At 40.9% G+C, this 24878-nt stretch overlaps 1 protein-coding gene across 1 annotated transcript in view; it reads right to left on the reverse strand.

Moving 5' to 3' along the window:
* Nucleotides 1-23914, reverse strand: part of LOC121873214 (dehydrogenase/reductase SDR family member 12-like) — a 46468-nt gene extending 22554 nt beyond the window's left edge. Inside the window, exons 1-2 of the mRNA XM_042376568.1 lie at nucleotides 23703-23914; nucleotides 5347-5537 (exon numbers count right to left, since the gene is read on the reverse strand). Coding sequence (XP_042232502.1) covers nucleotides 5347-5411 — 65 coding nt within the window. The 5' untranslated portion in view covers nucleotides 5412-5537; nucleotides 23703-23914. The remainder of the gene's footprint in view (nucleotides 1-5346; nucleotides 5538-23702) is intronic.
* Nucleotides 23915-24878: the final 964 nt, after the last annotated feature.

The following is a 24878-nucleotide window of genomic DNA, read 5'->3' on the forward strand; positions in this document are numbered from 1 at the left end:
TAAATAACAGAGGCAGACATACGTTATAATATTAGCGTGACGGCGGTACTTGGGGAAGGATGATGTAACAAGTGTACTCCGTGTAACTGTCGTGGTAATCTCTGCCACTTAAAAAAGAGTCTGGTGATGACCCATGACTGTAAACCATTGTATAGGGGGTGAGGTAACAATCAGATACAAGGATCAACTTTGTGTGTGTGTGTGTGATCAAGATTTGTGGGGTCGTGTGGGGGTGTTTGACATGACAGGGGACTTAATTATCGTCGGGTGTATCTACAGATCCCCAAACCAGGCTTCCACTAAATCAAAGGAACTTAAGAACCTTATCAAACAACGCGGCGATGCTCTCAACACTTGTCACCTCCTTATCAAGGGGGGACTTTAACTATGGCGACATCGACTGGAGAAACGAGTCCACCCCAAATGACTTGAATAACCCTGCTACTTTTTTGCAGAAATCCTGAGAGATAATTTTCGTTCCAACATGTTAGAGACCCGACATATTACAGAGGGGAGCAACACCAGGCCACTTAGACCTCTTCGCTAACAAACGAGGAGGGTATGGTGCCCAAACTGGAACACCTTGCCCCAGTTGGCACCAGTCACTATATAGTGTTGTCATTCAGATTTAACTGTTACCTAGTTCAAGATAAGGCCAGGCCAAGGTGCAAATATTACAAGGGAAATTACAATGGATGAAGAGATGAGGGGCATTAACTCAATGACTTATTAAGGTACAAGAAGGCAGACACTACGCTGAATATCATAACTAGTAGTGACCCATTTGATCGATAAATATATACCTAAGACCAAACTCAGCGCCGAGGGACATGAGGGGATCCCTACACATGAACCATGCGGCGGTCGACAAATTAAGAAGAAACCCAGAAATTCAAGTCGTGGGTTGGGTCAAACGATGGGCAAGACAGGAGGATGGGCGTAAGAGCCAGAAACCAAGCAAAGATAGAGGTAGGAGGGCTGGAAAAGGAGTTCCAGAGGCTGGTTGCGTTGCGCTGTTTAAACCCAAAGCGCGTTTTTACCGCTATGCAAAGTCGAAAAACTGAAAACGCGAGAAGGAGCATCAGACCTGGAGGCTGGTGGATGGTAGTTACGCAGATTCTGACCAGGATAGCCGAGGCATGAACAGTTTCTTCCTCGATATACAAGAGAGGATGCAACTAACCTCCTGGTGTTTGAGGACAAGACGGTTCGACACAGCACTGACCCACATTGTGGCCACAGAAGAGGGAGATAGAAATAAAAACTGTCCAGGCTAAAGGTTCAAGTAAGAGTCTCGGCCCTGACATAGTGTAATCTTAGAGCAGAGAGTTGTGCAACGAGCTTGCCGGGAGTCCCCTGAAGAGATCCTGTTTTGTAAATGCCTGATGAACAAATGGTCCCAGTGAATGGAAAGTGCATGCAGTGTGAGTCCTATCTTCAAGAAGGGCGATCGTCACTCCACGAACAACTATAGACCGGTGAGCCTGACCAGCATATTGGCGTAAAGTACTTAAGAGTATTATCAGAGATGCCGCAATGGAACATCTACTACGAAACAAATTTTGTAAAGATTACCAACACGGTTTTATGCCAGGCGCCCTGCTTAACACAATTGCTCAGGCATGATATTTGGACCCATATTCTTGATACGGGGTAATACCGACAATATTTACCTAGATTTGCCAAGGCTGGACAGTGTACCCCACGAAAGGCTGAAATCAACCGAAGGTATGAATCTGGGGACATGTCCTAGAGTGGAGGAAGACTTTCTACATAACCGCAAGCAGTAGTGTGGTGATTAATGGCACGAAATCATCATCCGTACCTGTCACAAGGGCAAATTGCTATAGGTCAGTGTATTGGGCCCGCTGTTGTTATTTGTTTCTTATAAAATATATGCCTGATGTTGTACACTCCTCCATACAAATGTTTGCCGATGACGCCAAGTTATTTCGGGAAGGACGTCTGTGGGTTCCAGGAATTGTCGAAGAAATGGCTCCTGAGATTCAATGTCACGAAATGTAAGAGGAGGCACCTGGGGCGTACCAACGGTAAGGAGGCGTATCATATGTCCCAACGGGATGAAGAAACTGCACTAGTTGAGACTGTGTGTGAGAAGGACCTAGGTGTGTATGTTGACAATAAGCTAAAGTTCTCGGGCCATTGCGAGAAGAAGGTAAATCAGGCAAATAAATTATTGGGTCTTATAAGAAGGTCGTTCAGATATCTAGACGGTCCGTCCCTCGGAACGATCTTCAGGAGTGAAGTGCTTCCCCATCTGGAGTACTGTCACCCCATCTGGTCCCCGAGATATGCTAGGGACTGTCAGTTGGTTGAAAATGTTCAAAGGAGGGCCACCAGACTGGTGCGTGCACTTCGGCACCTCAGCTACCCTGAGAGATTGGAGCGGCTGAACTTGCCTAGCTTATACTACAGACGGGCAAGGGGAGACCTAATTGAGGTGTATAAGCATCTGAGGGGGCACTACTCAGCTGAGTGTCCTTACTTGGAGCTGACGGACGCTCGCCCCACAAAGGTCACAGCTCAAGATTGAAGAAGCAGCAAGTCCAGAAAACCGTGAGGGCAAACTTTTTCGGAGTGAAGGTTGTAAACTCTTGGAACAATCTACCAGAGAGTGTTGTGACGGCACCGAGTGTGAGCTCTTTCAAGACAAGACTTGACCAACACTGGAGCGGGTTCAGGTACATTCAGGAGCCGGTGCATGCCCAGTATTTGCCAACAGTGCGTCACAGAGACGTGACCGATCGCCCGGGCGGCTAGGGAGCCGATCTTTTGGTGAAGAAGATAAATGAAAAGGAAAAGTAATGAGAGACGTGACTGATCGCCCAAGCGGCTAACACGCCGATCAGTGGCGAAGAAGATAAAAGTAAAGTAAAAGGAAGGGGTGGGTGTGTGGTGTGGGGCATGAGAGAGAGAGTGTGGGAACATCTATCAACAGAATTCATGCATCAACTCTGGATTCATTAGAAATCGGTGAGTAGCAAGTGTAAAACAGGAGGAGGAAGAAAAGAAGAGAAAAAGAAAAGATGAGAAAAGGAGAAGAGAAAAGAAAAAGAAGAGAAAAAAAGGAAAAGAAGAGGAGATAGAAGGAAGAAGAAAAGACGAGGAGAAATAAAGACGAAAAAGAAGGAGAGGAGGAAGAAAAGAAAAGGCAAATAAAGGAAAAGAAGAGAAAGAGAAAAAGAAGTAGAGAGGAAAGGTTTAGATGTGGTAAACCCAGATATGTTGGGAACATCGGCTGATCGAATATAAACACAGCTGTGAGGGGCGGCGATCACGCGTAGTGCACCAGCAGGTCACTGACCGCTCATCACTCGGGCTGCTTGTTTTTGTTGAAAATTAGTTTTCGTTAGAAATTATTTTATCTGAGAGTGATTTCGCAAATTTCTCTGCTTTGGTGGTAAAAAAAAACGTGAAAATTTGTTACGGAGGATAATTGATTGTTGATTAGTTAGTTTGCGAACTCAATATGTAGATAAAACGGGTCCAACAGTTGAGGCATATCACTTGGCCAACGGAACAAAGTAACACCAATAACAGGGACCAAGTGTGAAAAGGACCTGGGTGTGTAAGTTGACAACGAACCAAAGTTTTCGGACCATTGTGAGAAGAAGGTGAATCAAGCGACTCAGCTTGTGGGTCTTATAAGAAGGTCGTAACGCTCTTCAAAAGTAAAGTGCTTCCCTGTTTATAATATTGTCACCCCGTCTAGTTCCCGAGATATTCTAGAGACTGTCAGTTGCTGAAAAGGAGGGCTACCAGACTGGTGTCTGCACTACGGCGCCTCAAGTTACCCACAAAGACTAGAACAGCGACAACTGCCTAGCTTAGACGAACAAGTGGTGGTATAATAGAAGTCTACAAACACCTCAGAGGACTTTATTTAGTCGAGTGTCCATATATGGAGCTGGCGGATGCCCGACCCACTAGAGGTCACAGCTTACGGTTGAAGAAGCCACAATTTAAAAAAAAAAAAATGTTAGGGCAAACTTTTTCCGAGAGGGTTATGAACTCTTGGGACAATCTGCCGGAGAATGTTGTGACAGCACCTTGTGTGGGCACATTCAAGACCAGACTTGACTAACATTGACGCACGTACAGATACTTCCTGGAACCATTACGTGCCCAGTACTTGCCAGCAGTGCGTAACAGAGACGTAGCCGACCGCCCAAGAGGCTAAGAAGATAAAGTAAAGTAAAAACAATCGACAGGAGGAGTGTAACGGGACCAACAGTAAACAGAAGTCTAAGGGATCCAACAGTAAACAGGAGTCTAAGGGATCCAACAGTAAACAGGAGTCTAAGGGATCCAACAGTCAGTAGAGGAAAAAGTGTTCAAGCTTACTTAAATCTTACGGTGTTTACTATCTTACCACTTCAGTACTTGTGATAAAGGGGTCCCCTTCTTTAACACTAGCGACAGATAAAGTTGGACCAATCAACACTGTCACCCCCAGAGCTCCAACTTAACGCAAAACATACACATAACGACGTCCAGCCTGAGTAATGTTACGTGTGTATTGACTATTTCGCGTGTGGACTGGTGAGAGAGAGAGAGAGAATTTTGTCATCACCGGTGAACACGAGAACCCCCTCCCCCATGGTGTTTACATCATGGGTTTTTTAGATAAGATAATTTCGGTAAGTATATATACGTTATGACCACTACAAGCTGATAACGATTTATCACAGTAACCCATAAGACCGCCGAGTCCATTACACCCTTAAAATTCCACTTTTTTTCCCTCATCTCTCCAGGGAAACAGATTTTAATATTATATATATATGTATTTCTTTTCCTGGCTTACCCTGGCTTTGCTACTGTCAGTTTTACCCATTATCTATCACTATCCCGTCACCTCTTCTTCTATTTGTCACATTATCTCATTTTCCTTATTATCTAAACATTCACTATTTCTCTCCAAATAAATGAAACTAAAAAAACTGAGATGGATGAATACACCAAGTGATAGACAGACAGACAGATAGATAGATAGATAGATAGATAGATAGATAGATAGATAGATAGATAGATAAATAGAATCATATAACTACAGATAGGTAGATAGATAAACAGAAAAACATAGATAAATCAAATTTCATAAACAAATTACATAACCGTATAGGTATAGACAATCACAGACAACTATAAACAAATATTAATAGGCATGTAGTTAGGTAGACAGAGGCAGACAATGATAAACATATTAGGAAGATAGACAGACAGACAAGTAAACAATAAACACGCAGGAAAGTAAACAGGGAAATAAACAATATGGGGTAGAAATGCAAAACATATAGGTTACAACAATATTCCTTCACTTACTTGGTGTACTCCCTCGTGCCCTTGTAGTTCCACAGTGAACGGCGGTACCAGGAGCTAGTCGTCATGTTGGTGGTTCAGTTACGTTACAAATTATTTTCAGGTCAGGGGGAGATGGGGGGAGGGAGGCTTCACGTGACACACCGCGTTGTTCTCGTCTGTTACTGGGGTATCTCCTTTCGTTCTATGTAACCCTGAAACAAAAAAGAAAAGAAAAATACCTTGTTATTATGATTTTGAAATTAAACTTAGTACAACATTAATGGATAACATGTTTTTATCTTACCTTGCTTTCTTATCAGTTGTTGAGTTAATCCCACTGTGAGAAGAGTTATCGAGGGGACTTTAAAGTTATGTTACGTTAGGTACATAAATCAGTCCGAGCTGTGACTTTATCGTGGTACAGTTATAAACTCTTTGAATAACCTGACAGAGAATGTTGTGAAGGCACTAAGTCTAAGCTCAGGTACTGTACATTACATACCATTGTCTTTATCAATGTGGGATATTTAACAAGGACGAAGTGACCGACCGACCGACCGACACACACACACACACACCAACACGTCAAAAACTACCCGGTAAATGAGTTTTGTCGGTCAACTAGTTTCTGCACCTAACCCAACTAATTCTAACAAAGCCAAACTAACCTAACGTGATTGTGTCCAGCTTTACTAAATTCAATGTATATTAATCCTATCATTCCTATACCGTTAATGTACAGCGGTAATATAGTTCTCTCACCACCACCACCACCACCACCACCGTGTCCTGGGTTCGAGTACAGACAAAGACAGACGTGAGAAGGGTATATTATCCTGCGTGACCCAAATCAACATAGCAGTTCCCCCGTATTATCACTAGAAGATAAAATTAATTAAAAGGTAAGAAACTAACAAACCAACCAACCAACCGACCTAAGGTGATAATTGGTGCTATAATAAGTTAATTAGGTAAATCCGTCTTCTGGTAAATATTGTGACATCTTCTCTCCTTTAATGTTATTTTGATGGGCCTTCGGTGAGTGGGTTGTGAGTGGTTGTGGCCATGGTTGTGGTAGAGGAGTAGTAGTAGGGAAACTATGGTACTATTATTGGTGATGATGGTCATACTAAAACATTGAAAGTGGTGGTGGTGACAGAGATGATAAGGGGGTCGATTGCACTGATAACGTGAGATAAAGATACTCAAAGCCAATATGGTGCTGGAGAGAGAGAGAGAGAGAGAGAGAGAGAGCCAATTTCTACCGGGATTACATAGCCTCGAACCATACCCTAGCAAATACATTGTTCAGTTCTTTTACGAAACTTGAGTTCACACAAATCATTCATATATGATATATGTGATTAATATTTAGCGGGTGATTGCCAGGGATTCAGAGTTGGCACGGTAATTATTTTTAGCCTTTGTGTGTGTGTGTGTGTGTGTGTGTGTGTGTGTGTGTGTGTGTGCAGGAGATCCTGAACTCTTACGCAGATGCGTATGCACACTTCGGCCTTGAGGTGAATGCACGTAAGACTCAGATTCTCTTTCAGCCTGCCCCTGGTTCAGCCACACCACTACCCTCTCTAATGTTACCCACTTTCGGTATCTCTGCTCCACCTGTCCATCACTGCGGACATCGATGAAGAGAATCAACATTGGATCAGATGTGCATCTCAAGCCTTTGGCAGACTCCATACCCGTGTCTTCAGCTGTAGGGAGCTGAAATTATCTACGAAGTTGCACGTATATCGAGCAGTGGTCCTCCCCACCCTGCTATATCGCAGCGAGACATGGATCACATACAAGAGGCACCTCAAGTCATTTGAAAACTTTCACCAAGGTAGTCTACGTTCCATCCCCCGAGTTAGTTGGGAAGATAAGAGAACAAATGCCAGTATTCTCGCTGACACCAACTGTCGGAGCATCGAGTCTACCATTATCCACGAACAACTACGTTGGACTGGCCATGTTACCCGCATGGACGACAGTAGACTGCCAAAGCAGCTACTTTACAGTCACCTATCGAATAGTAAACGTAACGCTGGTGGGTAATTGAAAAGGCATGAGGATAATCTAAACACAAACCTGAAAAAGTGTCAAATCGACCCCCTCACCTGGGAGACGATTACTCCACACCGCAACACTTGGAGGAGCACCACACGAGGAGGTGTCAATACTTTCGAATTAACCAGACTGCAAACTGAGGCAGACAAGCGCCAACCACATGTGCAACATCTGTGAACGACTCTGCCAGTCCCGTATTGGCCTCTTTAGTCACCTTAAAACTCACCAACAAAGGTGACATCCTTAACCCTTTCACAGCGGGAGGTTACCCTAAGCTGAATAAAATCGTCTGGCGGTGGCCAGAATAAAATGGCAAGTGCGTGACACGCGGTGAAAGGGTTAATGACTCGTATCATTATATCATAGCTGGATGATCGTCATAATCGATTTCGAGTGACAGCAAAGTAGTAGTGAGCAGATATTGACTATGAGGCTACAGTCACTGAATGCCGCAGATCTGCGGCTCAACTAATTTAACACAGATAGGATAGCTTCTTATATTTAGGATATTTAATATTAAGGTAAATAAATGGTGGCGAAGGTGTGGCTATTGGGGGAGGCTGGAGGCCACGTTTAAAAAAAAAAAAAGTAGTAGTGGTAGTAGTATGTGTGCGTGTGTGAGAGATTTTGCCAAATAACAAGACCTTAGCAACACTGATTGCGTAAAACCCACAATTGCCAATATGAACGCCGTGGTTGACATACCGAGAGAGAGTGTGTGTGTGTGTGTGTGTGTGTTATCTACAATGAATGAAATATCCAGATGTGGTATAGTCTCAAGTCCTCCCTCCCCACTCCTGCTAACCCTCACCCCTAATTTGAGACATCTCGTCATTTAGGACACCAGAAAAAAATTAAGAAAATATCCAGAAATTCTCACTGCGTCTGTCCCGATCTATGTAGGGGAGGGGGCTGTAAGAATTAACCTGTGTGTGTGTGTATATATATATAAAGTGGTTAAAGTGTAAAGTGGTTAACCAAGACCTCTGAATTTGCTCCTATTTTGACCTTTACCTCATTTATTACTTTCTCTTATATGTAGGGACGTGTGGCAAGTGTGTCTACGTGTCATATTTTATCTTGGTTGAGTGGTATTAGTTTATACAGAGAGTAACATTTGACCACCTAATATCTGAGTGGAGGTAAAAAAAAAAGTAAAATACAATAAAAAGGAGCGTATCAGACCAAGGCAGAGCAAGTAGCAAGTTGTACGATAATCAGAATACAGATATGAAGGAGCATCAATTAAGTACAGTACTCTATAAATGTGTTCTATATATATGTCTGTCTCTGGGTTGGTCCCCTACTACTATTTCGGGAACTCGGTAACAAACTCGGTCACTGAGAATTCCTACCAACGAGTTTGCTTCAGTTATATACTGAGGAGTGGCCACACTCATCTCCCGACCCTCCCTACAGCAGCGACAGTGATGACATAACCTAACCCGCACGTCTGGCTCGGTGGCCGGCAGGAACTATACTCATTTAGCAAACAATTTACCAGTATCACAGCCGACTACAGAGTTACGTCATAGCCAGCTACACTATTACATCACTGCCCTTGTGTGATCTAGTGCCTCCAATGGGTGTGGATTTTAGTTTTTTTTTTAGATTGCCCCGGAGGGCTAGTTCATTGGGCACCCTCTCACATCCTGTACAAGGTGAAGCGCAGAAGCGTTAACAGTGGCCATCTGGGAAGCATGCGGAGTTCATGCTTGCCTTTATGACTCATGCATTAAAGGCGTAAAAGCCTGAAGGGTCATGGGTTTTGGCAGCAAGTTGACAGAATGATGAGTGTGTGGGGGGAAATTTCCCGGTGTGGATGTGGATAGATTTAGCACTGCTGGGGACACGGTCAAGTAGTGGCGAGCGAATACCCTTATTTGGGGAGGTATTTGTGTAGCTAATGCTGACACGTGTACAGTCGTCTCTCTCTGCACCTCTTTACCCTATCACTTTGTCTCGCTCTTTTAGTACTTATATACTCCTACCATGATAGAACAAAGTACCTTTATCTTCTTAACAAGTATCACCATCACTCTCATCATTATCTCCTTGTATACTGATCGACTCACTGGCTTGAGTTACACGTTACACACAAACACTACTTATGAACCAACATTATCCTGACGGTGAGTTGTTTTTTTAAGGATCTTGGTTGTACGTGTTAGTGGCGTTTATTAGGTATCTCAGTGTTTATGTTTATCTCAGGCGCAGTGTGTGTGTGTGTGTGTGTGTGTGTGTGTCATGTTCTCCTTGTCCGTCTCAATCTTTATGTCTTCTTTTGTCTTTCATACTGTGTAGTGAGGTAATTTAATGAATACTAAAATTAATGGTCTATTTTAGTTATATAGAATAGGAGAAAACACAAAAGTCATTCTTCCATCTTCCCACGACACCATTTTCAGGGGGCAGAGAGAGAGAGAGAGAGAGAGAGAGAGAGATCAGCAACTACAGAAAAAAATAACAAAAATGATAATGGAAAGGACAAATGGAAGACAAATCTAACCTATTGTAACTTAAAACATGGATAAGACACACACACACACACACACACACACACACACACACACACACACATAAGAGTCTTTATTACTCATAAACCATTTCTGGAATCATAATTATAAATTAAACTAAAACTTCCAACATAATCAAAGCTCATCCTTCTCCCCTTTTTATCTATACAAGTAACATTTGCTCAGAAATTTGTCAAAACGGCTGAAACAGATATGAGTCCCACTAATGCAATTATTTTCTAAATATAACTTGTTAATTACTTTACTAAAATGTACCATTTAACCTAAATTACTCTCAGACACTCCTTTTGTACATTTTAATTATTTGTAAGATTGTCTATATAACAAAGTCATACTCTCAGATATTTATACTTGGAAGAAATATATCAACACAATGTTATATTAAGAAAATCAATAATGTCAGACGCTCCTTTTCTACTAGATCTTAAGGAGAAGTATTATTTATCATAGTCTCTAATCTCATATGATCCGTTTTCTGTTCGTTTGTTGACATGAGTCACGCCGTCCCCAGAATCTCTTTTAGTTGGTATTTGTTCCCCAGGATTATTTTGTTCCCTTGACAATCAATAATTTGCTGAAGGAATATCCTTCCTTCCTTAGGCTTTAGTAAGCACCTTTATAATATGTATATATACTTGTGACACTTGCCAGATGCTTCCGATGTTATTGTACAGGGGTACCTAGTGACAGCACTAGGATCCCGCTTCCTCTATCAAGGAATAAATATTGAAATTGAAAAAAAAATGAAATTGAATCAATAATATACACTCCGTAATATTCGGTCTATTTGTCATAAAATACATGATATAAATAAATAAAACAAAAAATTAAAAAAATTAAACCACTACCAAAAACTTAAGATCGCCTTTGAGGGAGAAATTCTCAGCAATTTTTTGTCACTTGCGGCTTTACTTTTGTTGCTGCTGGGAAAAATAAAGCCCCACCCGGAGGAAAGTGAAACCGAGATGAGTAACTGTAAGCTGTCAGGTGTGGGGAGTGCTGCAGCAGCTGCGTTTTGTTGGGTACACCTGTAAACCTACACCCGCCTACCGTGCTTAGGGTATGTGTAACGTGTTAGGCTCTCACTGATAATTATGTAAACTTGTAGAAACGCACAAAGGAAAAAATGTACCTCGTCTTTAGTACGACACTGCGAAACATGGCTAAGACTGTACAAAGATAAATAGAACACAAAAATACAAGGCTACGTACCTTTATTTCTTTCTGTTTAGTTTTATTCATGTTACAACTTATGGGAATATACACAAAGTTTTAATCTTTTTCGCTGCGTCGCGGTTATGATAATAACCGCGACGCAGCGAAAAAGATTAAAACTGAACAAAGGCATTGAAAAAAAAAGATGTATATTCCCATAAGTAAGACGAAATGTAACATGAATAAAACTAAACAGAGAGAAATAAAGGTACGTAGCCTTGTTATAACTATGACGCAGTAAAATATGAATAAAACTGGACAAAGGAAAAACAAACGTATCTCATTATCATAACTACGACGCTAGGCTACAACCTGTCCTGACTGGCATATGTACGAGATTGGGCAAGATTTTTCTATCATTTACAAATGTGGACACAAATCTAGTTGCCACCTTTATGTTCCGACACTATGATGATGATGATGATGATGACTAAAATGGCATCAATACTTCACTGAGCATCCCACCTAAATGTGATCTCTCAATAACATTACAGTAAGGAGATAATAACTGGCAAATATAAATTAATTTTGACTCTGATATATGTACAGTACAGTCATCAATTTTTAGTTTAACAAATTTATTGGCAGAGCTTGTAGTACAGTTTGCCTATTCTGAGTAATTCAGTCAGGTCTTGACACTGAGGGTGGTATCACTTCTCACTGTCACGCAGGACAGAGGTTCACACACAAAGAAGTACATCATATTCATTAACAACTATAAATGTATATAGGTCAGGTTCATATGGATAATGTCACTGTTCACTGCCATGCAGGACAGAGGTTCGTACACAAAGAGTTGCATCATATTCATTGACAGTACATATACATATATGTAAACACACACACACACACACACATATATACATACACATATACATGTACACGTACATATACATGCACACACGCACACATACATACATATACGTCGGTCAGATTCATGTGGGTAATGTCACTTTTCACTGCCATACAGGACAGAGGTTCGTACACAAAGAATGCATCATATTCATTGACACTATATATAGGTCAGATTCATGTGGGTAATGCCACTGTTCACTGCCACGCAGGACAGAGGTTCGTACACAAAGAAGGAAATACATCACATTCACCAGCAGCATATATAGGTCAGTGGATCACATACATTGGAGTCATATTCTAATTGAAGACTAATCAGTGTGGGCTAGCAAATTTGGGATAAACAGCAAGAATGTCCTCAAGCACACCTGATTCAATGAAGTCATCAATGGAGATAATTTTCTCTCAATTTGTAAACGTTGATGTAATAGTGCAATTACTAAACCTTGTCAGTTGTTGAAGCGCAGTAATAACAACAATGATTATACTACGAGGCTGTTTATAAATCTGTACGTGGATAAAGCTGAAAAATAAGCATACTGTATCATTGGTCGAATACACTTACTGTTAACTATTGTTAGTATACCTGCATTGTCTATGTACGGTTTATATTATATACCTGCATTGTGCATATATATACATGTTGAATCAGGGTGACATTGTACGAAAATTTTACTGATTATCTATATATCTATGTGAATGTTTAAGTATGGTCGGATAGGCTTAGTTTAGCAAGACCTAATTAGAAATGTAATGTGAACTATACTTGAGCGTCCTCATGTCCGTATACACGATAATTATGTATCTAACTGTATCTACAAACCCATGAGCAGTTGTGCACATGCTGACCTGATTTTTACTCAGTCTTATGTAATTGTTGACAGGTGTGTGTGCGTGCGTGCGTGTGTGTAACGTCACTCTCTCTTTCTCATAAATCTTCCTCACCCACACCTTAATACGTCTGCCTGGGTGGAGCTCCCTGCCTTATTAAGCCAAACTCGTTATGCTCAAACTACTCACCACACCACAGCCACCCATAACATAGCCACCTACACCCGCCTTCCACCACCACCACCCACATCCGCCTTCCACCACTACCCATAACATAGCCACCTACACCTGCCTTCCACCACCACCACCCACATCCGCCCTCCACCACTACCCATAATATAGCCACCCACATCCACCACCACCCATACCCACCCTCACATCAAGTCCACTGCCACCCAATACATGTAAATGACTATCAGGTGTTGGTGAACACAAACATCTGTTGCATAAGTCATGTGTATACAGGTGCTATCATGTGAGTCATGTGAGTAAACCATGTGAGTGTGAGTCATGTGTGTGTCATGTGAGTATAAGTGAGTCATGTGTGTGTCATGTGAGTATAAGTGAGTCATGTGAGTATAAGTGGGTCGTATAAGTACAGTATGTGAGTATCAGTGTCATTTAAGTATGAGTCGTGTGTATACAAGGGAGTCATGTGTGTGAGTCATGTGATTATAAGTGAGTCGTATGAGTTATGCGAGTATAAGTGTCTTGTAAGTATAAGTGAGTTATATGAGTATAAGTGAGTCGTGTGAGTATAAGTGAGTCGTGTGAGTATAAGTGAGTTATATGAGTATAAGTGAGTCGTGTGAGTATGGGTCAGGTGAATGGAAGAATGAGCGAAGGTCCTTTAAGGATGAGTCATGTGAAGGTGGGTGAGACCATTACGTCAGAGTTACGTCATCACCTTCAACAGCGCCTGACACACACACGTCTGTTTCACTAAGGGCTATGTCTGTCATAAAGAACTGTGTCTGTCTCATTGAGCTACACATTCACTAAATCAGGAAGACAGCCGTATGGGAATTAAAAAAAAAGTGAACCATAACGCCTCAGAGTAAACGGGATATGCCAGTAATTGGACACACACACACTAGGGGTTCAGGATGCATCGTGTTCGCAGCTGAGGCAGACCCATCATCATAAGAACATAAGAATGGAGGAAACTGCAGCGGGCCTATTAGCCCATGCTGGGCAGTCCCGTTTACACCCAACCCCTATTGCTCATATAAGCATCCAACCTATGTTTGAAGCTATTCAGCGTATTCGAGTTAATGATGATATTTGGTAACTTGTTCCATTCATCCACTACACTGTTTCCAAACCAGTGTTTACCTATTTCCCGCCTAAATCTAAATTTGTCTAATTTAAAACCATTGTTACGAGTTCGCTCCTGGTTGGATATTTTGAGTACCTTTGTAATGTCCCCTTTGTTTAGCCCTGCCTTCCACTTATACACCTCTATCAGGTCGCCCCTCGCTCTACGTCTCTCGAGGGAGTGCAAATTAAGATGCTTTAACCTGTCTCTATACTCAGGGTTCCTAATGCCCGGGATTAGTCTAGTCATTCTCCTCTGAATTCTTTCCAAGGATTCTATATCCATTCTGTAATACGGTGACCAGAACTGAACTGCGTAATCCAGGTGTGGTCTCACAAGAGCAAGATACAGTTTTAGGATGACCTCGCTAGTCTTGTAACTAACACTCCTTTGTATGAACCCAAGTACTTTATTAGCCTTGTTACGAGCAAAAACACATTGTTTACTTGGCTTAAGGTTCCTACTTATCATTACTCCTAAATCTCTCTCGCAGTCGGATTTCTCTATGGCATCGTTGTTCATCTGGTATCTGGTTTCCCTGTTTACATCTCCTATCCTGAGTACTTTACATTTGTCCACGTTGAATTTCATCTGCCATTTTTCAGACCATTCGAAAAATTTGTTTAGATCTTCCTGTAGTTTTGCTGAGTCCTCGTCAGATTTAATAACACGTCCTATTTTAGTGTCATCAGCAAATTTACTTATGTTGCTGTCTATGCCGATATCTATGTCGTTTATGTATATAATAAATAATAATGGTCCAAGTACTGAGCCTTGCGGAACTCCACTTGTGACGTTGCTCCAATGGGACTTAGTGCCGTTAATGCTCACTCGCTGTTTCCTGTCCTGTAACCACGCCCCAATCCATTTAAGGATGTTACCTTTGATGCCATGAGCTTCTACCTTTCTAATTAGTCTTTCGTGGGGGACTCTGTCGAAGGCTTTGCTAAAGTCGAGATATACCACATCATAATTGTGCCCCTCGTCCACCGATTCGAAAACTGATGAAAAGAATGTTAATAGATTAGTTAGACAAGAACGTCCGCTTGTGAAGCCATGCTGGGAATCATTGATCAATCGGTGCTTCTCCAGGTGATTTCGAATAGAGTTTGAAATGATTGCTTCCAGTAATTTGCCTACAATTGATGTTAAACTGATTGGATGGTAGTTAGAGGATAGTGCTCTATCTCCCTTCTTGAAAATCGGTATTACATTCACTATTCTCCAGGATTCTGGTACTACACCTGCTTTTAAGGACATGTTAAACAACTTTGCTAAGGGCATACTAAGCTCTTCTTACATTCCTTTAATACTCTTGCAAATATCTTATCGGGACCTGGTGACTTATTAGGCTTTCGTTTGTCTATTTGCTTACTAACATCGTTACTAGTCACTACTATTTCGTTTAATTTATTTTCTTCACTATCTCTGTATAGAGTCGGAGCTTCGGGTATCATGTTTAAATTTTCGGTGGTGAAAACTGTTGAAAAATATTTATTCAGATTAGTGCTCATTTCTCCGTCGTTATCAGTTAGCTCGCCGGTATGTGACTGTATTGGTCCAATCTTTTCTCGTGTTTTAGTTTGATACATTTGATAGAATCCCTTGGGGTTTGACTTCGCCTCCCTTGCTATCCTTACCTCGTTATTCCTCTTTGCTTTCCTTATCTCGGTTTTAACCCTACTCGCCAATACCCTATAATAGTCCCGGAGGTGAATTTCGCCACGATTTATCCTTCTACCTATAGCCTTCCTTTGGCCAATGATGTTCTTTAAATAATTATTTATCCATTTAGGGTCATTGTTGTCTGATCAGAGTTTTTTGTATGGTATGTTCTGTCTTTGTGCATTAAGTAACTCACTATTTAAATTGTCGTGGAACTCGGCAATCTCAGATCTCGTTATCAGGTCGGTGTCATCTGTCAGGTTCACGGCCAAGCGCGACACCCCCTCTCTCAGCTCCCTCTTTAAACTGTCAAAGTTCGCCCTTCTGAAATCTGGTACTTTAGTGGAATTTTCCTTACGTCTGCCCTGAAAATCTATCTGGAATCTAACTTCTTTGTGATCGCTGTTTGCAAGTTCGTTCCCTACCTCGACACTGCTAATGAGGTTTTCTCTGTTTGACAGAACTAAATCGAGTATATTATTACCCCGTGTGGGTTCGGTTATATGTTGACTTAGAAAACAGTCCTGGATCGTCTCGAGAAAATCCTCTGATTCTGAGTTACCTGTAAGGTCAGTCCAATCTATTTGGCCAAGGTTAAAGTCGCCTACTATACAGACTTTGTTGTGTATGGAAGCCCTGCGCATTTCATCCCAGATAAGTCGCTCATTGACTCTATCAAGATTGGGAGGTCTATATATTACTCCTGTGATTAATTTTTCCCTACCGTCGATTAATTCTATCCAAATTGTTTCTGTATTCCGCTCAGTTTTTATTTCCTTATTTATTTCACACTTCAGATTATCCCTAACATAGATTGCTACTCCGCCTCCTTTCCTGGTCTGCCTATCGGTATGGAACAGTTTGTAACCCGCAATTTGGTATTCGACTGGTAACTCACACACACACACACGTCTGTTTCACTAAGGGCTATGTCTGTCATCAAGAACTGTGTCTGTCTCATTGAGCTACACATTCACTAAATCAGGAAGACAGCCGTATGGGAATAAAAAAAAAAGTGAACCATAACGCCTCAGAGTAAACGGGAAATGCCAGTAATTGGACACACACACACTAGGGGTTGAGGATGCATCGTGTTCGCAGCAGAGGCAGATCCATCATCATTGACGGGTTCACTCCAGCTTCTCGGCAAGAGACAACAAATTGTTTTTCAGTTTTACGTTATGGAGATACTGTACCCAGACTGTACTATAAACCATCTAAATATCAAATTCTGGACGTGTCTCTCAGGAGGCTTTGTATTGCAGCCTCATCTGAACCCAACAATATTGTACTATTTCTGACTTTAGTATTTTGACTTGATAAACGGTTTAAGCTTGAATAACATATTACTGCCTATAATTGAACAGTTTTATAAAGTAAAGTCAACTATTAGATGACATCGCAGTTATAACTCAGCACACGTAAAACCTTTCCCACACCAGCCAACATCACCTCTCCACACACCCATGGTCCCACACCAGTCAACCTTTCCTACCCCCACACCCAGGGTCCCACACCAGTCACCCCCCCCCCCAGGGTCAGATCCAAACTTGAAGATTCACACACTTATATTTTTCCTTGTGGATGGTAGAAAGATTCTTCAGTCACAGTGATCTAGACTCAATATCGACGCTACCATCTTTGCGTACCTTAGTTATCTTGCTTATCTGGAACTTAGTCAGAGATAATATAGGAAATAATACTCAAATGAAGATAAAACTTTTGTAAAAATGCCAAATGTCATTCAGTTGATGCTCGTAGGACCCTTTGCTAAGCGCTCCTACAATGTCACTTGGACTCTTACTTCTCGTCATGGTACTCTGCCCAAACACAGAATACCAAGGTCAAGCTACAAATTATTCAAAACAAAATGTTGCTGTTTATTCTTGACATGAAAGCATGAAATCACATTGGTCACGAAGTCCTACAATAGCTGGACATGTTTCGTGTAGCATATAGAGTGAAGCAACTGAATCACGCTTCAGGATTTTCAACGGATTGCCCAGAGTATATAACAACAAACTTTATAAGGATAAGGGATATGAACCGTCAGGGCACTTTCTTCTCTACAGACTGCAGCAATAAATGAGTGAAACAAGATACCTAACCACACTGTAACCAGTAATGTTATCAAAGCAAAAACTAATAAATGCATAACAGATAAAGCCACAGCATGAGCAGAGTATCAGTTTCTATATTATTAACCACAGAATGTTGTATTGTTGGAATGACCCGTCAGCTTCGGATTGTCCAACCACAATGTAATGCTTGTTCTATTTATCAACAACATTTTAAATTTAACTCTTTTTATACTAATACTGATTAGTAATCAAGACATGCCCATGACCATATTAGAAATAAGCATCTGGTGGCTTCATCGGCTGCCCTTGGTTGAATTGCCTTACTGTTTACTCTTGTTGCATACCTGCACTGAGTACCGTACTGTACATAGGAAATTGTATACCTGCACGACCTATGCACATGTGATAAACATGATAAACTGCATAGGCCTATCTGAAGTGTCTTTAAACATACAAAACTAACTGTAAACTTGTTTGGTGATTATACTGAATAAATTGTATTAATATATTATTATTATTATTATTATTATTATTATTATTATTATCGCAAAAGCTAAATGACCACAGTGGTAAATAACTGAACCAAATTTTTGTAGGCTATACCAAAAATTAAATCTACTAAATCTGGTAACAATACCTTACGTATTATAACTGAACTTTATATTTGACGATAAAATGTATGTGATAATAAAACGTACGTGTACTGTACAACAGCTTACACGGGTGGGCACAACGAGGACAACACGTGACACAACACCGTGAATGCAAGTGCAGGTCCTTGACACCAGTCAAGACTGAGGAGAGGCAGTAAAAAGTTCCCCAAAAAGGACAAAGTTGCCGCGGGGGATGGGGGTCTTCTCTCAGTGAAATTTAACACTCGTGTTGATGCACTTTAAGGGTATCTGAGGATTTGACCTCAGCTGTGTTATTTAAATTTTGCTGTCATTTATTTGGTCCCAAAAGGAATTCATAGTCATTATACATGGCACAAGTGTTGGTTGATTTGTTTTTCTTGGCCGTCAACGCCTGGGTCGTAATATTACGGCCGGGAGTGTCACACACACAGGTCACCCGTGCCGTGTTCTGGCAAAGACCCTTAACACCTGATTTATTGTTATTCGATCTGAGATCCAATATGAACCCATCTCTGAAATTAATATAAATTCATCATATTATTTCAGTAAAAGGGAAACAATGGAGCACCATAATCTTTGTCTTTATTCAAGACATCTTCAGAGGCAACTGAATTTACAGGGACTGAACACTTACATACACAGGGTGACCTTGCAAAACATCAGGTCAGGTCAATAACATGGCATCCACTAATCCACACACCACCACCACCGCAAACATACGAGGAGCTTATAAAATTGGGCGATGTAACAAGTTAAGTCAAGTCAGGTAAAAAATATGAGACCCACTAATCGTCTAACGGTAGACCCTGGTGCCATATGGCATCACAAAATATTTAACCAAGTCACAGGTTGCTGATCTGACTTTCTGCCTCATTTACACACAATTGTAGGGTCTCAATTGTTTCTCTTACTATTGACAACACAACACACATAAGAACATAGGAATGGAGGAAACTGCAGGCCTATTAGCCCATACTGGGCAGTCCCATTTACACCCAGCCCCTATTGCTCATATATCCATCCAACCTATGTTTGAAGCTATCCAGCGTATTCGAGCTAATGATGATATTTGGTAACTTGTTCCAGTCATCCACTACTCTATTTCCAAAGCAATGTTTACCTATTTCGCGCCTAAATCTAAATTTGTTCCATTTATACACCTCGATCATGTCTCCCCTCACTCTACGTCTCTCGAGGGAGTGAAAATTAAGATGCTTTAACCTGTCTCTGTACTCAAGGTTCCTAATGCCCAGGATTAGTCTTGTCATTCTCCTCTGAATTCTTTCCAAGGATTCTATCCAAGTGAGGTTTCACAAGCGAAAGATATAGTTTCAAGATGACCTTGCTAGTCTTGTAACTAACACTCCTCTGTATGAACCCAAGTACTTTATTAGCTTTGTTTCGAGCAAATTCACATTGTTTACTTGGCTTAAGATTCCTGCTTATCATTACTCCTAAATCTCTCTCGCAGTCGTATTTCTAGATGGCATCGTTGTTCATCTGGTTTCCCTGTTTACATCTCCTTTACTGAGTACTTTACATTTGTCCACATTGAATTTCATCTGCCATTTTTCAGACCATTCGAAATTTTTTTAGATCTTCCTGTAGTTTTGCGGAGTCCTCGTCAGATTTAGTTATACGTCCTATTTTAGTGTCATCAGCAAATTTACTTATGTTGCTGTCTACGCCGATATCTATGTCGTTTTTGTATATAATAAATAATAATGGTCCAAGTACTGAGCCTTGCGGAACTCCACTAGTGACGTTGCTCCAATGGGATTTAGTGCCGTTTATGTTCACTCGCTGTTTTCTGTCCTGTAACCACGTCCTAATCCATTTTAGAATATCACCTTTAATGCCACGAGCCTCCACTTTTCTTATTAGTCTTTCGTGGGGACTCTGTCGAAGGCTTTGCTAAAGTCGACATATACCACATCATAATTGTGCCCCTCGTCCACTGATTCAAAAACTGATGAAAAGAATGTTAATAGATTAGTTAGACAAGAACGTCCGCTTGTGAAGCCATGCCAGGAATCATTGATCAATCGGTGCTTCTCCAGGTGATTTCGTATAGAGTTTGAAATGATTGCTTCCAGTAATTTGCCTACTATTAATGTTAGACTGATTGGGCGGTAGTTAGAGGATAGTGATCTATCCCCCTTCTTGAAAATCGGTATTACATTCGCTATCCTCCAGGATTCTGGTACTACACCTGTTTTTAAGGACATGTTAAACAACTTTGCTAAGGGCATACTAAGCTCTTCCTTACATTCCTTTAATACTCTGACAAATATCTCATCGGGACCTGGTGACTTATTAGGCTTTTGTTTGTCTATTTGCTTACTAACATCGTTACTAGTCACTACTATCTCGTTTAATATATTTTCTTCACTATCTCTGAATAGAGTCGGAGCTTCGGGTATCATGTTTAAATTTTCGGTGGTGAAAACTGTTGAAAAATATTTATTCAGATTAGTGCTCATTTCTCCGTCGTTATCAGCTAGCTCGTCGGTATCTGACTGTATTGGTCCAATCTTTTCTCGTGTTTTAGTTTGATACATTTGATAGAATCCCTTGGGGTTTGACTTCGCCTCCCTTGCTATCTTCAGCTCATTATTCCTCTTGGCTTTTCTTATCTCGGTCTTAACCCTACCGGCCAATACCTTATAGTAATCTCGGAGGTAAACTTCACCACGGTTTATTCCACTACCTATAGCCTTCCTTTGTCCAATAATGTTCTTTAAATAATTATTTATCCATTTACGGTCATTGTTGTTTGATCTGAGTTTTTTGTATGGTATGTTCTGCCTTTGTGCATTAAGTAACTCATTATTTAAATTGTAGTGGAACTCGGCATCCTCAGATCTCGTTATCAGGTCAATTTCAACCGTCAGGTCTCCGGGTAGGGTGAGGTCGCCCCCTGTGGGTACATTGAGTGAGGTCACCTCAAGTGAGGTCATGTAGTTCACCCAAACATGATACCCCCTCTCTCAACTGCCTCTTCAACCTATCAAAGTTTGCCCTTATGAAATCTGGGACTTGCGGCTGTCCTGAAATTCTAACTGGAATCTAATTTTTTTGTGATCACTGTTTGCAAGTTCGTTCCCCACCTTGACATTACTAATGAGGTTTTCTCTGTTTGACAGAACTAAATCGAGTATATTATTACCCAGAGTGGGTTCGGTTATATGTCCTGGATTGTTTCAAGAAAATCCTCTGATTCTGAGTTACCTGTAAGATCAGTCCAATCTATTTGGCTAAAGTTAAAGTCGCCTACTATACAGACTTTGCTATGTATGGAAGCCCTGAGCATTTCGTCCCAAATAAGTCGTTCATTAACTCTATCAAGATTAGGAGGTCTATATATTACTCCTGTGATTAATTTTTCTCTACCATCGATAAATTCTATCCAAATTGTTTCTGTATTCCCACTCAGTTTTGATTTCCTTATTTATTTCACACTTCAGATTATCTCTGACATAGATTGCTACTCAGCCTCCTTTCCTAATCTGCCTATCGGTATGGAATAATTTGTAACCTGCAAATTTGGTATTCGACAGGTAACTCACGTGAGTCTAGGTTTATCCATGTTTTGGTGAATGCTATTATATCAATTTTTTGGGTACATACCAAGGCCCTAATATCATCCATTTTGTTTCTCATACTTCTACTGTTTGCATAGTAGACATTTAAGTTAGTCGTGTTCTGAGTCCTCTCTTTGTCGCGTTTAGGTTTTAACTCCCTGCCTATTTTAGTTTTGTCATAATTCCTAGCACTATTTCCCTGTAGCCATTCACTTTGTTTTCCCGCTCCCACAGCAGTCTCCACCCCCGTGCTCATATGTTCCCCTAGCAGTTTAGAAACTTCGACATCCTTTGAACTGCCCTCTCGAGAGGGCAGTATTTTTTATAACATTTATTTATTTGTTTTAAATATTATTATTATTATGATTATATTTTCGCCCCTCAGGCCCCGATGTGGGTCACTGACCTGTGCCCGGGTGGGCTAACCCCTGTAAAAAAATAATAATAATAAAAAATATAAATAAAAAAATATAGCCTACATCTACCTCAAATGCTTTCAAAGCATTTTTAACTTTGGGCTACTGACAAATAAATTGCCTCAGTAGCTTCTGAAGATGTCTTGAATAAAGACGAAAGCTAAGGTGCTCCATTGTTTCCTTTTTCCTGTGATTTTATCGAGATTTATCTTGTCCACGTTTCCATTGTGGATCTACATGAAATCATTTCAGTAATTTACACTTTTCGAGTTTCCTTTGTTTGTGGATGTTGTCTCTAATATTCGCGCCACACATGTTTCCGGTGACCAGTACAGCTGCCAAATATTCTGATATGAACTTCACAGTGAATGAAAATTGTCTATAGGGCGAAATAATGCAGGTGAAGATGTGACCAAATTCTTGGACTTTTATTCGATTGTGTATCAGTAAACGGATCTACGTACGATAAACTCTTTCTTGACTATTTAGAGGTTGTTGGCTGTTGCCGTCAACTTGTTACATTGTCAGCCAGTGATGAATGTTGTTGAATCCCCAGCTATGAGAAAATGGAATTACTTACGAATATCTGTTAAATGTGAGCTCTGAATTGGAGATCACCGTCAAAGCAAAGGTAAATTATTTGTGATTTTGTTAAGACACGAGTAAATTTTACATGAAGACTTGTGACAGATACTGTTCTGATCTCTCCATGTTGATAATGACTACATGTCGACACAATTAACCCCTTCTTTAATTACAAGACGTTTCTTTGTATTGATAATATGGTATGTGTTTAATACCAAGTTTGTGAAGTTCACCATCGACACTCGTTCCTTATAAAGCGGGAGTGGGGGAGAGTTTCCTGGAGGAGTGCGTTCGATCCACTCCTGTTGTCACGCGGTGTTGGCTACCAATTCTTTCCTTATTGCCTTAACCACTTTCTGTGCCTTCCTCCTATGCATATTTAGTGAACAGTAATGGTAGGAATGACAAAGAAATTCCTCACTACTGATAATCCTTGCAACATCTGCTCAAACAACACCCTTCACGCCCACATCACGTAGACAAGTTACCCCGACACTACCGTTCTCATTTAGTTCCCTCTTGCACGGTTAACAATAAAGATATCTCAGCTGGGGTCCAAGTCTTCCTTCTACGTCGTCACATTTCACTCACCTGGTGGTGTCTGAATGAGTTGTGGTGGTCGTGGATGTGGAGGACGACAAGTGAGATAGTAGTCCGGCTCGCACCACTCTCACCACCTGACTGTCGCTGGGTGCTGGTGAGGGCTGCCACGGCGATCCCAACCCTGCCTGACAGCGCGCAATGACGTCACCAAGCCATGCAATATATGCGCATCGCTCGAAATCCTTCCTTCTCGTCGAGAGTGCTGTTTGCGATTTCTTGATTTCCGATGGAATTCTGAAGAATTGGAATTTTTTGATGTTAGTGATGCTAGAGTGAGTGGAACTTAAGGTCGCCTTTATCTCTGGTAATACAGGTAAACTTCACCCCCACCCTATCAGGTGAGCCCTGACCGAAAGTTTGTGGGACGCGTTTCTGTTTATTTAGCCTTAATTATTTACTCCCTGCCATTTTAAATGAATCCTATTTATTCTGAGTAAATAGAATCTTTAATAGATTAACCGTATAATAGCGACAAAGTTACTTATGTATATTAAATAACAGTGGTATTTGGCCAAAACGATAGGGTTATCTCAGGTGTAACGATGGACTGGGGACGAGAGTTTGGTGTAGAGACGGGCTGGGGAGGAGAAGAGAGGCTCGCGGGCACACTCAGTAAGGTGGGGCAAAGGCGCCAAATTTCCAACCGACCATGTAACACCAATGTCTGTCGCCATGGGCCATGACCCTAGATACTCTTTTTTCCTTTGTATGATAGTAAATAGCGTACTATCAAATCATGTCAAGGAAACGTCAATTTGGTAAAAAAAAAAAAGTCACAAGTTTGGGTGATCTTTCCCAAGTCTGGATAACGTCAATGAAAGGTGAGGATAGGTTCTATAATAAGTGAATAAAAATTAGTCAGACAGGGTGAGATGAGTATTAGAGATGGTTTGATATAAAAAAACAAACAAACATGAGACGTTACTCACTTATATTGAGCAACTAACGTCAACTTAGAAGCCTCATCTTACAGTCCAACTTGGTTCCTTCCCTACACTAAACACCTTCGACTACAAATTCCGAAGGTTTTATGTAAAGCAATTTTCTACAGAAATAGATTTACGTAATTAATCCCCTGTGCCTGGCATAGATATTATAGTGCAGTTTTCAGCGCTTCACGTAATGCAATTGTTACAAAACCTAAAACCAGGTTCGACCTTAAAG

This window comes from Homarus americanus, unplaced genomic scaffold (genome assembly GCF_018991925.1).
Source record: "Homarus americanus isolate GMGI-L3 unplaced genomic scaffold, GMGI_Hamer_2.0 scaffold32929, whole genome shotgun sequence".
NCBI lineage: Eukaryota > Metazoa > Arthropoda > Malacostraca > Decapoda > Nephropidae > Homarus > Homarus americanus.